At 46.2% G+C, this 18,540-nt stretch overlaps 2 protein-coding genes across 4 annotated transcripts; one reads left to right on the top strand and one right to left on the bottom strand.

Annotated features, from left to right (window-relative positions):
* Positions 1–431: 431 nt before the first annotated feature.
* Positions 432–9,382, bottom strand: fahd2a (fumarylacetoacetate hydrolase domain containing 2A). 3 transcript variants are annotated; one of them, XM_068725573.1, is made up of 9 exons: positions 8,845–9,382; positions 8,675–8,745; positions 4,229–4,506; positions 3,449–3,665; positions 2,875–2,934; positions 2,539–2,701; positions 1,858–1,966; positions 1,120–1,207; positions 432–968 (listed from the first exon to the last, which is right to left on the bottom strand). In XM_068725573.1, the coding sequence occupies exons 3-9, from the start codon at positions 4,504–4,506 to the stop codon at positions 906–908; spliced, it is 978 nt and encodes a 325-aa protein (XP_068581674.1). In that variant the 5' UTR covers positions 8,675–8,745; positions 8,845–9,382; the 3' UTR covers positions 432–905. The 3 variants fall into 3 exon arrangements, with proteins under 3 accessions (XP_068581674.1, XP_068581672.1, XP_068581673.1); XM_068725571.1 differs by having other exon boundaries at positions 8,849–9,382; XM_068725572.1 differs by lacking the exons at positions 8,675–8,745; positions 8,845–9,382 and adding an exon at positions 5,176–5,346.
* A 2,981-nt stretch (positions 9,383–12,363) lies between these two features.
* On the top strand, positions 12,364–17,683 carry zgc:152830 (uncharacterized protein LOC767682 homolog). Its single transcript, XM_068725570.1, has 16 exons — positions 12,364–12,480; positions 13,125–13,166; positions 13,306–13,396; positions 14,182–14,330; positions 14,414–14,522; positions 14,744–14,871; positions 14,977–15,076; positions 15,272–15,347; positions 15,470–15,555; positions 15,874–15,978; positions 16,107–16,182; positions 16,281–16,399; positions 16,487–16,570; positions 16,702–16,759; positions 16,866–17,047; positions 17,140–17,683. The coding sequence occupies exons 1-16, from the start codon at positions 12,470–12,472 to the stop codon at positions 17,275–17,277; spliced, it is 1,554 nt and encodes a 517-aa protein (XP_068581671.1). The 5' UTR covers positions 12,364–12,469; the 3' UTR covers positions 17,278–17,683.
* Positions 17,684–18,540: the final 857 nt, after the last annotated feature.

Genomic DNA, 18,540 nt, shown 5'->3' with positions numbered 1-18,540 from the left:
TGTCCATCACAATGTGAGTAGACTAATTATTAAACTGCACCACAAACTATATTCCCCAAAACTGTCATATAGTTGAATCAACAGCTCTCTAAAACACTTTAATCTTAATGAAGGTAAGATTTTGTTCTTTTTTTTTTTTTTTATGATGCAAAATAACTTATTTCTGGACTTTCTTTGAATATATCTGTCTCAACTCGTACAGTGTGTGTGTGTGTGTGTGTGTGTACACCGGAGAAATGTGAGCTACTTTTGGACCAAATCTGCCAAATGTAATCTCTACATTTACCAAGTAGAAAGTCGAATCACTCAACTGTGAAATGAGTCCAGTCAGTGCGGGGATTTCTCTAAAGCTAAAAGAAGTCAACTTCCAGCAGGAGCAGATCGAAGTCATGAAGAGTTTTCTCCCCAGAGCATTATATAACGGGGACACATTTTGTAGACGGCATGTTTTTAATTAGCTTAAATTCCTCACATTTTATGCTTGAATCCTCTAAGGTTAGTCATGAATTCATCATGAATATTAAACATAATTAGAATTCTTTTTTTTAAGAGTCCTGAGGTTCACAGTTTGTCCTCTCTGGCGCGAGTGGGCGGCCGCTGATACAGAGCGGTATTTTTTTTTTACTGTGACTCAACAGCTGAGGTCAAGCTGCAAACACGGAGTCACGTAATTACACCGTTTCCTGGAGTAAAAATACCGCGCGCTCCTTCCTTCGCAATTACCGCAGCATCACCAACGACAACACTCAGAATAATAAAAAGATTCCGTCAGAAGAAAAAAAAAAATCAATAATGAAACTTTGTGTGGAAAATAGTAATTAATTGTGTGAAGCAGTCGATCAGTCGGCAGTGCGGTTTGTTTATCAGCTGACATCCCGTCATGGATTGCGGCTGCTCTCAGCAGTTCACACCACTTTGTTGATAATGGAGCCTAATTTGTCGATCTGGCACTCCACCACGTCTCCTCTCTGGAAGGAAAAACAGTTTGTTAACAAAAATACAACTTTCACTCCTAAACTCAACCACCCCCAGTCTGTCTATTAAATCACGTCACCATACAGAGGCTCTTAAACTCTCTGAGCCCACGTACATGATGTGCATCTTGCCGCATTAAATCACCTTGAGAAATACAGGTGGCTCTCTGAACACGCCCACGCCTGGAGGAGTGCCCGTCAGGAAAACATCTCCTGGAGTCAAAGTCACAAACCTGACAGGAGGAAAAACAATAACACACACACACACACACACACACACACACACACACACACACAGAGAGAGAGAGACGGTGGAGGTTCAGATTCAGGAGCAGCAAAGTGTGTCTCGTAGAGTTTGGTCAGCAGATTAAAATCACGCACGACTTCCCCAAAGTCTCCCTGAGTGAGCAGAGATCCTGAGAGAGGTGGCCGTGGGCTTTCCATCGCTACAGGACGACGGAGGGAGAAAGACCTCTCGGATCAGAGAACGCTCCGGTTGGTCAGGGGCGCCTTCGGGGGCAAACGGGGTGGCAGTGGTGGCGGGGAAGGGTGTTAGTCGAAGCATGTAATTTCAGCTCGGAGGTCCTTGAAGAACGCAGGTCATTTGCACGCACAGCGCTCCTCTTTTACATTCATTTCTGACACATTTGCATATTTTTTTTTAATGTAAACGCAGCACTCTGAGCTCGAGTGACTGAAGCAAGAAAAATGTCAAAGCTGTGTGTGTGTGTGTGTGTGTGTGTGTGTGTGTGTGTGTGTGTGTGTGTGTGTGTGTGTGTGTGTGTGTGTGTGTGTGTGTGTGTGTGTGTGTGTGTGTGTGTGTGTGTGTGTATATATTATGTAAAATCTGTGTGAAGTTGCAGAAAGACAAGAGGTGACTAACTTTGAGACCCAGGCGACCAGCGCCTCCGTCTGGAAGATCATCTGCTCGGTGTTGCTGCTCTGGACTGTGTCTCCGTTAACCAGGCAGCGGACGCCCAGGCGGTGAGGATCTAGAGGGGGGGGTATCAAAAAAGACCTGAATTTAATTTACACCGCTCCTGAATGTGTGGTGTTGCCTGCAGCAACATGAGAGTAAATTACTGGATCGCTCTTCATCTCATGGTGGTAACGTCTCAGTTCAAGCAACATTATGTGATTCATCATATTATTAAAATGCACCGTAATGCTGGGAAGTATCGACAGATATGTGCCAGAAATGCCAATAAATTTGTGGGCTTAATAAATCTTCTGCTTTATCATACTTGTGTTCCCTGCAGGTTTTCTGTCATCTTTGACCAGTGTGACCGTGAAAAAGGTGGTAAATCTTCAAAAGTCGTACATTTAATTTGGTTATCACAAGCTTGTAAACGTTCAATTGGAACATAAAAGTAGCCCGTATAATTTTTATCACACCGAGGGTTTTAGTACACCTCATGATGCCAAACTGAGGATTTATATCCTCGACTCGAAGGTTATTCAGATGTGTTTATGTATTGATATCCAGAATACGTTGAAACATGCATCAGGAATGTTTTCACAAATCTACGTCGCATGTGATTCACCGCATTGTCTCTCCTCTCACCTTTCACAGCGTCGGTGGTCACCAAGGCGGGGCCGAGCGGACAGAAGCTGTCGAACGTTTTTCCCAGCAGCCACTGCTTCCCGTTGCGCTTCATCTGCCAGTCACGCGCGCTGACGTCGTTGGCCACGGTGAAGCCGGCCACGTGGGAGAGAGCGTCTTCCTCCTGAGTGAAGAAGGAGAGAGAGAGAGAGAGAGAGAGAGAGAGAGAGAGAGAGAGAGAGAGAGAGAGAGAGAGAGAGAGAGAGAGAGAGAGAGAGAGAGGAGGCGGCGGCGGCGGAGTCAGAGGCACTCCTCCACCAGAGCGGGCCGACCGGAATGCGACGACGTGACGCTCACCTTGATGTGTTTTCCTCCTCGTCCGATCACAAAGGCCAGCTCCACCTCCCAGTCCACCTCCTTCAGTCAGGCAAGAGAGGAAGCAAGTGAAACACTACAAACCACACGCTAGTTCTAAGCAGCTTTGCAGTCCGTAGGAAAGCAAAGTCGTCACATTTGATGTGAGAGCAGTGCAATAACATCTCCGCTCACGCCTGCACAGCATTCTAATGTAATCCAAAATGACGGCTCCGAGGAGCTCTTAGGAAACAAAGTTTAAGTCTTATTCTCCTGTTAATATGATCCAGAGAACAGTACACTATAAAGCTCGTACATACCGTACAATATTAGTATCGACTTGGAAGAAAGTGCAGGATTTGATTTCTTTAACAAATAAATGAGTTTCAGGGATTTTCTTGAACACAATCGTCTTGAATCTTATTTTAAGATAAAGAGCGAGGCGAAAATGTGTTTTATATTGATATATAAAATACAATATATTGGGATTACTTTTGATCTTTTTTGCAAAGAAAAATACTTCACATCTTTTTTTTTCTTTTAAAAAGTGACGTATCAATAAAGCTTGGCCGCTCACCTGGCTCTCTGAGGGCAGAACGATGTCATCGTACGGCCCCGTGATGGCGCTGGGGAATTTGCTGAAGACGATGGGTTCTTTGGGGATCGGGGCGTTCTGCTCCAGGCAGTGGTCCCTGTAGTTCATGCCCACACACACCACCTTCTCTGGGGCCAACACGGGAGACAGCAGCTGGAGGTCTGACCGCTCCACCACACACCGACCGGACGACACGGCTCTGAGGGAGAGGAGTGAGCAAGAGGAAGGTGAAGCTAGAAGAACGAAGACGGCATGGAGGGAGAAGATGCTCTCTAACAAGTCCATTTAGGAAGATGTTTCACCACAACGATGAGACGGTTTGAATGATTTAGGAGGAAGATGATTCCTGGAGAAGGGGAAGTTGTTATTTGAGGAAATGGTGTTGATGCAGGAAGAAGATGATGATTGAAGAAGAGACAACTTAGATGATTGAGGAAGATGCTGAGTTACCATCTGCGCGTTACGATGAGCGTGATTCATGAAGGCGATTAAACAAGAATGTGTTGCTGATTTAGAAAACGAGGCGATGATTTGAGAGGATGAAACGTAAGAATGATTAAACAAGAAGGTTGTTGATTTACATTTATTCAGGGAAAAAAGCGTGACGATGATTCGTGAAGATGTTGAGGAGGAAGACAATGATTTTGTGATGAAGTAAAGCAATTAAGGAAGATTATGAGGATCAATAAGGAAGAAGAAGACGGTGATTTACGAGTCAGAAACAGGAATATATTTAGCAATAAGACTGCATGCGTTCGATACCTCCGTGCTCGCTCCAGACCCTCGTCCCCCAGCTCCAGCAGCGCTCTCATCGTCGAGGGCATGGAGGGGTCAAACTCCTTCAGATCCACCACGCCGAGCCCGCCGCCGTCGCCTTGCTCCACTCCCACCCTGACGACGCCGCCTCCGTCACCACGCCGTCTAAACTGCACCAGACGCATTGCCGCGCCGCTCAGGCCTCGCCGCTGTGGGTCCGTTGCCGGTGGCCTTTGAGGGAACAAACTCCTGAAGATGCAAGAGGAGCGAAGAGGAAGTCTCATCTGGCGAGGACGCGAGAAGAGGAAGGAAAGCAGATGACAGACAAGCAGAGAGGAAATAGAATTCACGAGTCATTAACACAAAATCTACACACATATATCTTTCTTTATTTTGTATTTATAAATGAATAGTGCAAAGTGACCATGACTGTTTCCGAATCAAGGTACCGCATTTTAAAACTGTACAAGAGAAAGCAAATCTGCACATTTAAGATGCTGGAACCAGAGAAAGTTTGCCATTTTTCCTTGTTAATCATTTATTTAAAACATTTCAGTGATTAAAGTCCAGTGGATGAATTGATTTATTTAGCAGTGGTTCTGTGAAGTTGAAGCAGCTAAAAGCTTGAATGTAATGAAAAACATCTTGTGTGAACACAATTCTGATATGTTCCTATTTAAAAAAAAGAAAATTGTGTGTAGATTGCTTTAATTCCCCAGACCTACTTATGGTATTTATAAACTCCTCTGACTTTAACTGTCTGAAGGAGAAGTTATAAACTCTCGACGCTCATAACACCAGAGCTCAGGCCCCCAAAAACGAGTCACGTACAAATCATGTCAGCATATCTGCCACAATGCACAATGATCAGTGCCTTGCCATAACTGTAAATCATCACAATCGCGACTATGACAGCGTGAACGCGGCAGCAGTAGCGGTTAACTCCTGCCTACCTGCAGCTCGAACTGAAGCGTTGCAGTTTTGATCGTTAGCTGAGATAAAAGTCCATATCAAGAGGCTGGTGACGGTGTAACCTGCTGCTGAAAGAACGGGCCGCTGCTACTTCTTTCCTGCCCTTTGTACCGCGTCTCTAGTTAATGCTCACCTCTCCGCTTGTGCACAGAAAATGCTGCTCTTAAACTACTTCCGGTTAGTGTTTGTAGTTCACGAGCGCAGTCCAGGAGAGATACGTGTCTCAACGGGGATTAACGACAGAGTGTAGCCGTGATTTATATTATATTATATGTCAAGAAATAATTCATATATTAGTCATGAAATCATGTAAATGAAGATTCGCTGTTTGTTTAATCAGTTCTGGGAACTACAACTCCCTACTGTACCTTTTACATGCGCCTTCACGGACAGTGGGAACTTTCGGTAACCTGACACAACAACCGTTAGCGTGATTAACAATTTCACTTATGTGGATAGTACACATAAGTACACACAAGTACACACTTAAGGTACTCCAACGGGAGAAAAAAAATTCAGTTGACGAAAAGTTGCATTTTTCGACTTAGACCTTCGTAATTACGAGGTGCGAGAAGCTCGCGGAGGCAGCACGAGCGCGTCTTAACGGGTCATGTGATCAACCCGAGAGGACTGAGGGGAAGGAACCGTTGTTACCGGTCGTCAGCTGTCTCATTCACCCTGAAGACACCAGAGAAGGAGGACACAATGTGCACCCGGTGAGATTCATTCTGCTTTTATTATAAAAATTGATTATTTCGTCTTTGAATGTAACGGGTTTCTAACGTGTAGCCGTGTACCGCGTGCGCCTTGTGCACAAAGAGACCCAGAGGGTTTTGTTTAATAGGACATCCGCCCACACAGCTGTTATTCTGTGCTTTCTTCAACTGGTTTCATTCAGACATTTCATTTAGGTTCAGTCATTATAATATATCCGTGCTGCTTCATGTGTGTGATCGTGCACAGCTCAAAGTAGAACATCTGATCCTCTAATGTTGCAAAAATCAAATCATTTCTGGATTCAGTTTCCACTGAAAGGGCCCACAAAGGCATTCTCTTTTGTTCTTTTGTTAGCTGAGATTTCACTTTCAATCTTACGCAGATTCCCTTGCGTGTCATGCGATGCCCAGAAATGTCTGGCGAGTGTCAAACCCGACTTGTTACCAGACTGTGTAACCTTACGCACAAACTGGTGAAGCGTCTGAAAGCAGGTCTCAAAGGTCCTGCTGGTTGTCACTCTTTGACCCTCTCTGTTATCATCACTGTAAAAAAAGCTGAGTTTAACGCATTACTCTGCTTACTGCTGACAATGCGTTTTAAAAGAGGAAATAACTTCTCTTGTGTCTTCCTCTGTGCAGCATCCAGCCTGTTGAATGGACCACCGACCTCAAGAACAAGAAGTGAGTATATCCAATAGAAACGCTGGACTTTCTCTTTAGCTGCCAGGCTGTTTGTGTGCATCTTAAACCAGACAAGTTGTGTTGGATGATAATGTCTTCTTCTTCTTCTTCTTCTTCTTCTTCTTAGCTTTGATGGCATCGTGTTGGTGACCAGGAGCCATGACACGCTGCCCTCCGAGCTCGAGTGTCTGAAAGCACCGCTGCAGGACTACAGCGCTGTAAGTCTCTCTCCTTCCTCCACCTGCAAGCCAATCGCTAACTACACAAACATGTGTTTCCTCACCAGACCCCCCACACACACACACACACACACACACACACACACTTTATCTCCATCACACCCAGACTACACTAACATGACAATCCGTTCTCATGTAGGACTGGAGAAAAAAAAGGATAGGATAGGTGAGCCGAAAACAACTTAAATGCTACACAAAATTAGATTTACTTTTTAGACATTTAGATGTTTTTTTGTGTTTACAACCAATGACTGTAGGTCACAAGTAGACACTGTAGCAATTCAAAGGATCAACTCTGACTACTCCTGTAAACAAAAATGAGACTGAGGTAGGTCTGGGCGGTTCAACCGGTATTAATTTCCCGTATTTATATAAATATCTCATAAACCGGTATAGCCCGAAAAGTGCTATCACTCTTCAACAGGAAGTAATTATAATGTTCACAGTTAAGAGTGCTACGGTTGGATTTACTATTGTAGTGAGAGGGGCCCCTACATTATGGTTATAACTTTATAACACAACAATTAATAACCCACAACTAACGCTCTTTAACAGAGCAACACCACGGCACACAACAGTTTGTGACACATACACAATTTGTGACACTAATAATTGTACATTTATCAAATTTCACCACCGAACAGCATGCTGGGTACAGCTCGCTAGCTAGCTCGTTAGCACAACAGTCTGCTGACAGCTGGGAGAGGCTCCGTCGCGTTACTTAAAAGTCTCACTTTTCCTCTTCTGGTCTCTCCTCCAGGTGGACAGCGGTCTCGGGCAGGAGGTGGTGGTCCTGAAGGTCCCCGGTCTCCCTGGCAACCGCCTGGTGTTTGCCTCCACCGGTCCGGTGAACCGCGACTACGACGACGTCAGGCGCTTCAGCGACGCGGCGGTCAATGGCATCAAACGGTCGGTCGATAGTGTCTCATATTAGTGTCTCATATTGCTGGTTTCTTTTGTCTGTCCCCGCTCACCTGCTTGTCCTTTTTCAGGGCCTTGAAAGCAGGCATGCAGCGCCCCCTGCTGGTCTGCCCTCCGCACAAGGACTACAAGAACAGCACCATGGTGGCTGCTCTCGGGGCCCTTCATGCTCTCTACATGGTGAGAGAATGTCGCACACATTGCACTCAATGCGCCTCGGATGATCCGACTGCTAGTGGACAGTTTTTAAAGAAGTAGTCACGTGAAGTACTACGTAGCTAATACACTGTAACAAGGTGATATAATGTGTTCTGTGGTTGTATCTGCATGTACCTAGATATAAGATGCTAGCTGTGAACATGCTAACATTAAAAACAAATTTATGTTCCAAATTAAAAAAGCCCCTGGAAGTGAGGGAGGGGAACGTGAAACCCACCGACTACAAGGTGTGTGTTCTGGGTCTGTGGGCGGCTCAGGAGGCTCAGGGACGGAGGCTGGTGGAGCTCGCTGATGCCCTGGAGAGTGGGAGGTGGGTTGGAGACACTTTACCCCCCCCCCCCTGCTGGTGGGATTTTTCTCTCTCTGTGGCGTTGACTCATTCACCACCTGCTGCCCCGTTTTTCTCCCTCCTCAGACTGGCATGCCGAGACATCGGCGGCTCCGACCCTGAACGCATGGCCGCTCCTCGTGTGGCCGACTACGTCCAGGAGCTCTTCAAGGACAGCCCCGTGAAGGTAGCAGCGAGCTGCATGTCGCGATCCATCCTTTTATTGTTCGGTTAGCAGAGAGTCCTCCGGTGTTCCTCTTCAGAATCAGGGGAAATGTGTTGAAACCATTTCAGTCTCGGTCCAGGAAAACGTGTGTGGCTGTTTAGTTCCTAACGCCAGAACTTTAGAAACCTAACCATGTGTCTGTTTATTTACCTCCAGGTGGAAGTGTTGAGCGACGTGAAGTTTCTGGAGAAGGAGTATCCCTGTCTGGCTGCCGTCAACCGCTGTGCCGACGGTAGGAGAACAGATTTAGTTCATATCGCTTAATGACACGGATTATTTGTTCTGTTCAACGTATTTATGTTAAAAAGACGTTTGCATACACACTCATAGATTCCTCCTCATCTCCTCATGCAGGCGTTCCTCGTCACCAGGCCAGAGTTATCAAGCTGCAGTACTGTGGAGAGGGACCGGTCCAGAAGACGCTCATGTTGGTGGGAAAGGTGAGCGGAGAGACTGCTGTCCTGAACCACTGCTTGTTGTCATAAACTCAACAGGAGATAAATGCACATCGTACGACAACGAAACATTGAGGTTTTGAGAAACGGTGTAAAATAACATGATGTGCACATCAGATGCACATATTATAAACAGAAGCACACGTTTCACATTTCCTGGTTTCCAGCTTCATTTGAAGAAGTGTCCTTGTGATGTGAGAAATACATTTTCTGCAGATAATAGAGAAACTGAATGAAGGAAAATAGACCAGAAATGAGCGTGTTTAGTGTCCGACTGCTTCATAAATATCTGGTGTTCTCCAGGGCATCACCTACGACACCGGCGGAGCCGACATCAAGGCCGGAGGTGTCATGGCTGGGATGCACAGAGACAAGTGTGGAGCCGCTGCTGTGGCCGGCTTCTTCCAGGTCAGTCCCCCCCCGCCCCCCTCTCTCTCTCTCACCCCCACCCAACATGGACTTTAAATTTCATGCATTTGTTTTAAGTTGTGCAGCACTGCTTTTTGTCCCCTAACCCCCTCCTGCTCTTTAGATTTTAGCCAAACTGAAGCCCAAACATCTGAAGGTTGTCGGCTCCATGGCCATGGTGAGGAACAGCGTCGGTGCAGGTCGGTGTAATCCCACTTTTCCACCCGTCTTGCATGTTCCTGCTTGTATTTCGTTCAGTGGGATCAGTGTTGGAGCCCCTCTCTGTGTGTTTTGTCAGACTGCTACGTGGCCGATGAGCTGGTGGTGTCCCGTGCGGGTCGCAGGGTGAGAGTGGGAAACACCGACGCCGAGGGACGCATGGTGATGGTCGACCTGCTTTGTGAGATGAAGGAGAAGGTCAGAGCATCCCGTTTGTTAATACTTCTTAAATCATTTTTAAATCTGCAGTTCTGTCGTCCTCACTCTGATCGTCTGTGTCTGCAGGCGGTACGCGAGACGTCTCCTCATCTGTTCACTATTGCTACTCTGACCGGTCACGCCATCAGAGCCATGGGACCCGACTACTCTGTGAGTACTGCTGAAACACTGCCACTTACTGGGTCATAGTGATATCTACACATTAATATAACAAAAACAAATTCACTGCTGCAGGAATCATTGTTTTGTACTGAGTTCCCTTTTTTGATTTTCCTGTGTAGATCATCATGGATAACGGACCGGCCCATCGCAACAACACCGCTGCTCAGTGGCAGAAAGGTGAGAAAACGATGCTTCGTAGTGATGTGACGCTTCAGAGCGCTTCATTTCCTCCACCACTAACTAACTAACCCGTCGCTCTTCGTCCTCTCGCGCAGCCGGAGAGGCGCTGGGCGACGTGTTCGAGGTGTCCAGCATCAGACGAGAGGACTACGACTTCCACAAGGGGAAGTCCGAGTACGAGGACATTCTGCAGTGCAACAACATGCCGTCCTCCGCGACTCCCCGAGGACATCAGACCCCTGCAGCTTTCCTCATCATGGCCGCGGGACTCGACAAGGTGCTCGCATATTGTCTGGCTTAAGTTATCGTTTATCTGTGAGTGTGAAAGATACAATGTGACTAACTTGTGTTTCACTTCTGAACATCCAGCACGGTGTGGATTCCAGCACACCTCTGCCGTACTCCCACGTTGACATCGCTGGGTCCAGCGGCCCTTTCCCCGGTGTCCCAACAGGAGCCCCCATCCTCGCCATGGCGACCAACTACATCCTGTCTGACAGTCTCTAAACGGCTGCCCCTCCAGTATGCAAAGACCACGGTCTCTGCAATCAATGCCAATTTAAATCTGGAGCCGCCCAAAATATAAATGAAATCCCTGCCACGATGCATAATTCAAAAATGTGTTTGTCTAACATTCCTTCATACTTCAGATCGCTTCTCTGCAAAGATGTTCTCTGCTCGCTTTTCTAAGATGTCGCGACACTCGTCTTGACCCTGTTCTTAAGTGGCCTGAATCAACACATATATTTACACTCAGGGGTACGATGGCAGTATAACATCACCATCCTTTTTTTTTTTTTTTTATATATATATATACGTGTGCGATAAACCGGGAACATGGTTGTGCGATTAGTGATGCTGTGTGTCAGTCTAACCAAGCGCCGCTCATTGATCAATAAAACTAAATGGGGAAAACGCTTCCTGTGTTCTTTGTGTGTCATTATTTTTGCACAGGTTTGCATATTACACGTTCACGAGTCATTAACACAAAATCTACACACATATAGCTTTCTTTATTTTGTATTTATAAATGAATAGTGCAAAGTGACCATGACTGTTTCCGAATCAAGGTACCGCATTTTAAAACTGTACAAGAGAAAGCAAATCTGCACATTTAAGATGCTGGAACCAGAGAAAGTTTGCCATTTTTCCTTGTTAATCATTTATTTAAAACATTTCAGTGATTAAAGTCCAGTGGATGAATTGATTTATTTAGCAGTGGTTCTGTGAAGTTGAAGCAGCTAAAAGCTTGAATGTAATGAAAAACATCTTGTGTGAACACAATTCTGATATGTTCCTATTTAAAAAAAAGAAAATTGTGTGTAGATTGCTTTAATTCCCCAGACCTACTTATGGTATTTATAAACTCCTCTGACTTTAACTGTCTGAAGGAGAAGTTATAAACTCTCGACGCTCATAACACCAGAGCTCAGGCCCCCAAAAACGAGTCACGTACAAATCATGTCAGCATATCTGCCACAATGCACAATGATCAGTGCCTTGCCATAACTGTAAATCATCACAATCGCGACTATGACAGCGTGAACGCGGCAGCAGTAGCGGTTAACTCCTGCCTACCTGCAGCTCGAACTGAAGCGTTGCAGTTTTGATCGTTAGCTGAGATAAAAGTCCATATCAAGAGGCTGGTGACGGTGTAACCTGCTGCTGAAAGAACGGGCCGCTGCTACTTCTTTCCTGCCCTTTGTACCGCGTCTCTAGTTAATGCTCACCTCTCCGCTTGTGCACAGAAAATGCTGCTTTTAAACTACTTCCGGTTAGTGTTTGTAGTTCACGAGCGCAGTCCAGGAGAGATACGTGTCTCAACGGGGATTAACGACAGAGTGTAGCCGTGATTTATATTATATTATATGTCAAGAAATAATTCATATATTAGTCATGAAATCATGTAAATGAAGATTCGCTGTTTGTTTAATCAGTTCTGGGAACTACAACTCCCTACTGTACCTTTTACATGCGCCTTCACGGACAGTGGGAACTTTCGGTAACCTGACACAACAACCGTTAGCGTGATTAACAATTTCACTTATGTGGATAGTACACATAAGTACACACAAGTACACACTTAAGGTACTCCAACGGGAGAAAAAAAATTCAGTTGACGAAAAGTTGCATTTTTCGACTTAGACCTTCGTAATTACGAGGTGCGAGAAGCTCGCGGAGGCAGCACGAGCGCGTCTTAACGGGTCATGTGATCAACCCGAGAGGACTGAGGGGAAGGAACCGTTGTTACCGGTCGTCAGCTGTCTCATTCACCCTGAAGACACCAGAGAAGGAGGACACAATGTGCACCCGGTGAGATTCATTCTGCTTTTATTATAAAAATTGATTATTTCGTCTTTGAATGTAACGGGTTTCTAACGTGTAGCCGTGTACCGCGTGCGCCTTGTGCACAAAGAGACCCAGAGGGTTTTGTTTAATAGGACATCCGCCCACACAGCTGTTATTCTGTGCTTTCTTCAACTGGTTTCATTCAGACATTTCATTTAGGTTCAGTCATTATAATATATCCGTGCTGCTTCATGTGTGTGATCGTGCACAGCTCAAAGTAGAACATCTGATCCTCTAATGTTGCAAAAATCAAATCATTTCTGGATTCAGTTTCCACTGAAAGGGCCCACAAAGGCATTCTCTTTTGTTCTTTTGTTAGCTGAGATTTCACTTTCAATCTTACGCAGATTCCCTTGCGTGTCATGCGATGCCCAGAAATGTCTGGCGAGTGTCAAACCCGACTTGTTACCAGACTGTGTAACCTTACGCACAAACTGGTGAAGCGTCTGAAAGCAGGTCTCAAAGGTCCTGCTGGTTGTCACTCTTTGACCCTCTCTGTTATCATCACTGTAAAAAAAGCTGAGTTTAACGCATCACTCTTTGCTTACTGCTGACAATGCGTTTTAAAAGAGGAAATAACTTCTCCTCTTGTGTCTTCCTCTGTGCAGCATCCAGCCTGTTGAATGGACCACCGACCTCAAGAACAAGAAGTGAGTATATCCAATAGAAACGCTGGACTTTCTCTTTAGCTGCCAGGCTGTTTGTGTGCATCTTAAACCAGACAAGTTGTGTTGGATGATAATGTCTTCTTCTTCTTCTTCTTCTTCTTCTTCTTCTTCTTCTTCTTAGCTTTGATGGCATCGTGTTGGTGACCAGGAGCCATGACACGCTGCCCTCCGAGCTCGAGTGTCTGAAAGCACCGCTGCAGGACTACAGCGCTGTAAGTCTCTCTCCTTCCTCCACCTGCAAGCCAATCGCTAACTACACAAACATGTGTTTCCTCACCAGACCCCCCCCACACACACACACACACACACACACACACACACACTTTATCTCCATCACACCCAGACTACACTAACATGACAATCCGTTCTCATGTAGGACTGGAGAAAAAAAAGGATAGGATAGGTGAGCCGAAAACAACTTAAATGCTACACAAAATTAGATTTACTTTTTAGACATTTAGATGTTTTTTTGTGTTTACAACCAATGACTGTAGGTCACAAGTAGACACTGTAGCAATTCAAAGGATCAACTCTGACTACTCCTGTAAACAAAAATGAGACTGAGGTAGGTCTGGGCGGTTCAACCGGTATTAATTTCCCGTATTTATATAAATATCTCATAAACCAGTATAGCCCGAAAAGTGCTATCACTCTTCAACAGGAAGTAATTATAATGTTCACAGTTAAGAGTGCTACGGTTGGATTTACTATTGTAGTGAGAGGGGCCCCTACATTATGGTTATAACTTTATAACACAACAATTAATAACCCACAACTAACGCTCTTTAACAGAGCAACACCACGGCACACAACAGTTTGTGACACATACACAATTTGTGACACTAATAATTGTACATTTATCAAATTTCACCACCGAACAGCATGCTGGGTACAGCTCGCTAGCTAGCTCGTTAGCACAACAGTCTGCTGACAGCTGGGAGAGGCTCCGTCGCGTTACTTAAAAGTCTCACTTTTCCTCTTCTGGTCTCTCCTCCAGGTGGACAGCGGTCTCGGGCAGGAGGTGGTGGTCCTGAAGGTCCCCGGTCTCCCTGGCAACCGCCTGGTGTTTGCCTCCACCGGTCCGGTGAACCGCGACTACGACGACGTCAGGCGCTTCAGCGACGCGGCGGTCAATGGCATCAAACGGTCGGTCGATAGTGTCTCATATTAGTGTCTCATATTGCTGGTTTCTTTTGTCTGTCCCCGCTCACCTGCTTGTCCTTTTTCAGGGCCTTGAAAGCAGGCATGCAGCGCCCCCTGCTGGTCTGCCCTCCGCACAAGGACTACAAGAACAGCACCATGGTGGCTGCTCTCGGGGCCCTTCATGCTCTCTACATGGTGAGAGAATGTCGCACACATTGCACTCAATGCGCCTCGGATGATCCGACTGCTAGTGGACAGTTTTTAAAGAAGTAGTCACGTGAAGTACTACGTAGCTAATACACTGTAACAAGGTGATATAATGTGTTCTGTGGTTGTATCTGCATGTACCTAGATATAAGATGCTAGCTGTGAACATGCTAACATTAAAAACAAATTTATGTTTCAAATTAAAAAAGCCCCTGGAAGTGAGGGAGGGGAACGTGAAACCCACCGACTACAAGGTGTGTGTTCTGGGTCTGTGGGCGGCTCAGGAGGCTCAGGGACGGAGGCTGGTGGAGCTCGCTGATGCCCTGGAGAGTGGGAGGTGGGTTGGAGACACTTTACCCCCCCCCCCCTGCTGGTGGGATTTTTCTCTCTCTGTGGCGTTGACTCATTCACCACCTGCTGCCCCGTTTTTCTCCCTCCTCAGACTGGCATGCCGAGACATCGGCGGCTCCGACCCTGAACGCATGGCCGCTCCTCGTGTGGCCGACTACGTCCAGGAGCTCTTCAAGGACAGCCCCGTGAAGGTAGCAGCGAGCTGCATGTCGCGATCCATCCTTTTATTGTTCGGTTAGCAGAGAGTCCTCCGGTGTTCCTCTTCAGAATCAGGGGAAATGTGTTGAAACCATTTCAGTCTCGGTCCAGGAAAACGTGTGTGGCTGTTTAGTTCCTAACGCCAGAACTTTAGAAACCTAACCATGTGTCTGTTTATTTACCTCCAGGTGGAAGTGTTGAGCGACGTGAAGTTTCTGGAGAAGGAGTATCCCTGTCTGGCTGCCGTCAACCGCTGTGCCGACGGTAGGAGAACAGATTTAGTTCATATCGCTTAATGACACGGATTATTTGTTCTGTTCAACGTATTTATGTTAAAAAGACGTTTGCATACACACTCATAGATTCCTCCTCATCTCCTCATGCAGGCGTTCCTCGTCACCAGGCCAGAGTTATCAAGCTGCAGTACTGTGGAGAGGGACCGGTCCAGAAGACGCTCATGTTGGTGGGAAAGGTGAGCGGAGAGACTGCTGTCCTGAACCACTGCTTGTTGTCATAAACTCAACAGGAGATAAATGCACATCGTACGACAACGAAACATTGAGGTTTTGAGAAACGGTGTAAAATAACATGATGTGCACATCAGATGCACATATTATAAACAGAAGCACACGTTTCACATTTCCTGGTTTCCAGCTTCATTTGAAGAAGTGTCCTTGTGATGTGAGAAATACATTTTCTGCAGATAATAGAGAAACTGAATGAAGGAAAATAGACCAGAAATGAGCGTGTTTAGTGTCCGACTGCTTCATAAATATCTGGTGTTCTCCAGGGCATCACCTACGACACCGGCGGAGCCGACATCAAGGCCGGAGGTGTCATGGCTGGGATGCACAGAGACAAGTGTGGAGCCGCTGCTGTGGCCGGCTTCTTCCAGGTCAGTTCCCCCCCCCCCCCCCCCCCCTCTCTCTCTCACCCCCACCCAACATGGACTTTAAATTTCATGCATTTGTTTTAAGTTGTGCAGCACTGCTTTTTGTCCCCTAACCCCCTCCTGCTCTTTAGATTTTAGCCAAACTGAAGCCCAAACATCTGAAGGTTGTCGGCTCCATGGCCATGGTGAGGAACAGCGTCGGTGCAGGTCGGTGTAATCCCACTTTTCCACCCGTCTTGCATGTTCCTGCTTGTATTTCGTTCAGTGGGATCAGTGTTGGAGCCCCTCTCTGTGTGTTTTGTCAGACTGCTACGTGGCCGATGAGCTGGTGGTGTCCCGTGCGGGTCGCAGGGTGAGAGTGGGAAACACCGACGCCGAGGGACGCATGGTGATGGTCGACCTGCTTTGTGAGATGAAGGAGAAGGTCAGAGCATCCCGTTTGTTAATACTTCTTAAATCATTTTTAAATCTGCAGTTCTGTCGTCCTCACTCTGATCGTCTGTGTCTGCAGGCGGTACGCGAGACGTCTCCTCATCTGTTCACTATTGCTACTCTGACCGGTCACGCCATCAGAGCCATGGGACCCGACTACTCTGTGAGTACTGCTGAAACACTGCCACTTACTGGGTCATAGTGATATCTACACATTAATATAACAAAAACAAATTCACTGCTGCAGGAATCATTGTTTTGTACTGAGTTCCCTTTTTTGATTTTCCTGTGTAGATCATCATGGATAACGGACCGGCCCATCGCAACAACACCGCTGCTCAGTGGCAGAAAGGTGAGAAAACGATGCTTCGTAGTGATGTGACGCTTCAGAGCGCTTCATTTCCTCCACCACTAACTAACTAACTAACTAACCCGTCGCTCTTCGTCCTCTCGCGCAGCCGGAGAGGCGCTGGGCGACGTGTTCGAGGTGTCCAGCATCAGACGAGAGGACTACGACTTCCACAAGGGGAAGTCCGAGTACGAGGACATTCTGCAGTGCAACAACATGCCGTCCTCCGCGACTCCCCGAGGACATCAGACCCCTGCAGCTTTCCTCATCATGGCCGCGGGACTCGACAAGGTGCTCGCATATTGTCTGGCTTAAGTTATCGTTTATCTGTGAGTGTGAAAGATACAATGTGACTAACTTGTGTTTCACTTCTGAACATCCAGCACGGTGTGGATTCCAGCACACCTCTGCCGTACTCCCACGTTGACATCGCTGGGTCCAGCGGCCCTTTCCCCGGTGTCCCAACAGGAGCCCCCATCCTCGCCATGGCGACCAACTACATCCTGTCTGACAGTCTCTAAACGGCTGCCCCTCCAGTATGCAAAGACCACGGTCTCTGCAATCAATGCCAATTTAAATCTGGAGCCGCCCAAAATATAAATGAAATCCCTGCCACGATGCATAATTCAAAAATGGTTTTGTCTAACATTCCTTCATACTTCAGATCGCTTCTCTGCAAAGATGTTCTCTGCTCGCTTTTCTAAGATGTCGCGACACTCGTCTTGACCCTGTTCTTAAGTGGCCTGAATCAACACATATATTTACACTCAGGGGTACGATGGCAGTATAACATCACCATCCTTTTTTTTTTTATATATATATATACGTGTGCGATAAACCGGGAACATGGTTGTGCGATTAGTGATGCTGTGTGTCAGTCTAACCAAGCGCCGCTCATTGATCAATAAAACTAAATGGGGAAAACGCTTCCTGTGTTCTTTGTGTGTCATTATTTTTGCACAGGTTTGCACATTACACATAAATGATCAGAGGGGAAGAATAACAACGTGTATCTCTTGTACACAGTGTACATACATGCCTCTATGTATCCCCACATGCAGTACGTATGTAGTGTTAGTAATGTATCGCTGCTAGGGGGGAAGCTGTCGTATTAACAATACAGTCTATAGTCCTCAAAATACATAACTATTATCTTAATTTAAATGGCCGTGAAAAAGGTTTGTCTCAAATTCCCCCCAAAATTGTTACATAATACATTTAAAAGTCTTCTTCTATCTCAATATCTGCTGTTTTATGTGTTTACTTTCTATGTGCGAAGCTAAATGTATATAAATACGTTATTGTATAATATATTGATATTTATATAAGTATTTGTATTATAATTTACATTGTTTTAATTCATATATTATGTTTTTTCCTACATTGTTCTCATGTCATTACGTGGTTTTATTCTGTATTGATTGTCGTCCTCTCCAATATGGCCGCCAACAGTGCCCGCTGGCGGCTCGGAGGTGGTACCGACAACGGACACGGAAGTGACGCAAAAGACGCCGAGTCATTAAAAGCTGACGTTAGCGCGCGCTTCCAGCTCAAACCGTCCCTCTGCTGTGCGAGTGGTGTCTGCGTGCCGCGCTCCTTGCTAGTTAACAACACAAAAGACTGAACTTTTCAGAGCAGCCTCGCCACCTCTGACGGAGTAACGCTAAAAAGGCGACCGACTCACCTCTTCGTTAGAACCCACAAGCTCCACAGCAACCATGTTCGAGGCTCGCCTGGTGCAGGGCTCCATCCTGAAGAAGGTGCTGGAGGCTCTGAAGGACCTG

This window comes from Cebidichthys violaceus, unplaced genomic scaffold, assembly GCF_023349555.1.
Source record: "Cebidichthys violaceus isolate CVI_PGR_0920_01 unplaced genomic scaffold, fCebVio1.0.p SCAF_354, whole genome shotgun sequence".
NCBI classification, from domain to species: Eukaryota; Metazoa; Chordata; class Actinopteri; order Perciformes; family Stichaeidae; genus Cebidichthys; species Cebidichthys violaceus.
The sequence above is the reverse complement of the archived record's forward strand: the minus strand, read 5'-3'. Positions and strand labels throughout refer to the sequence as shown.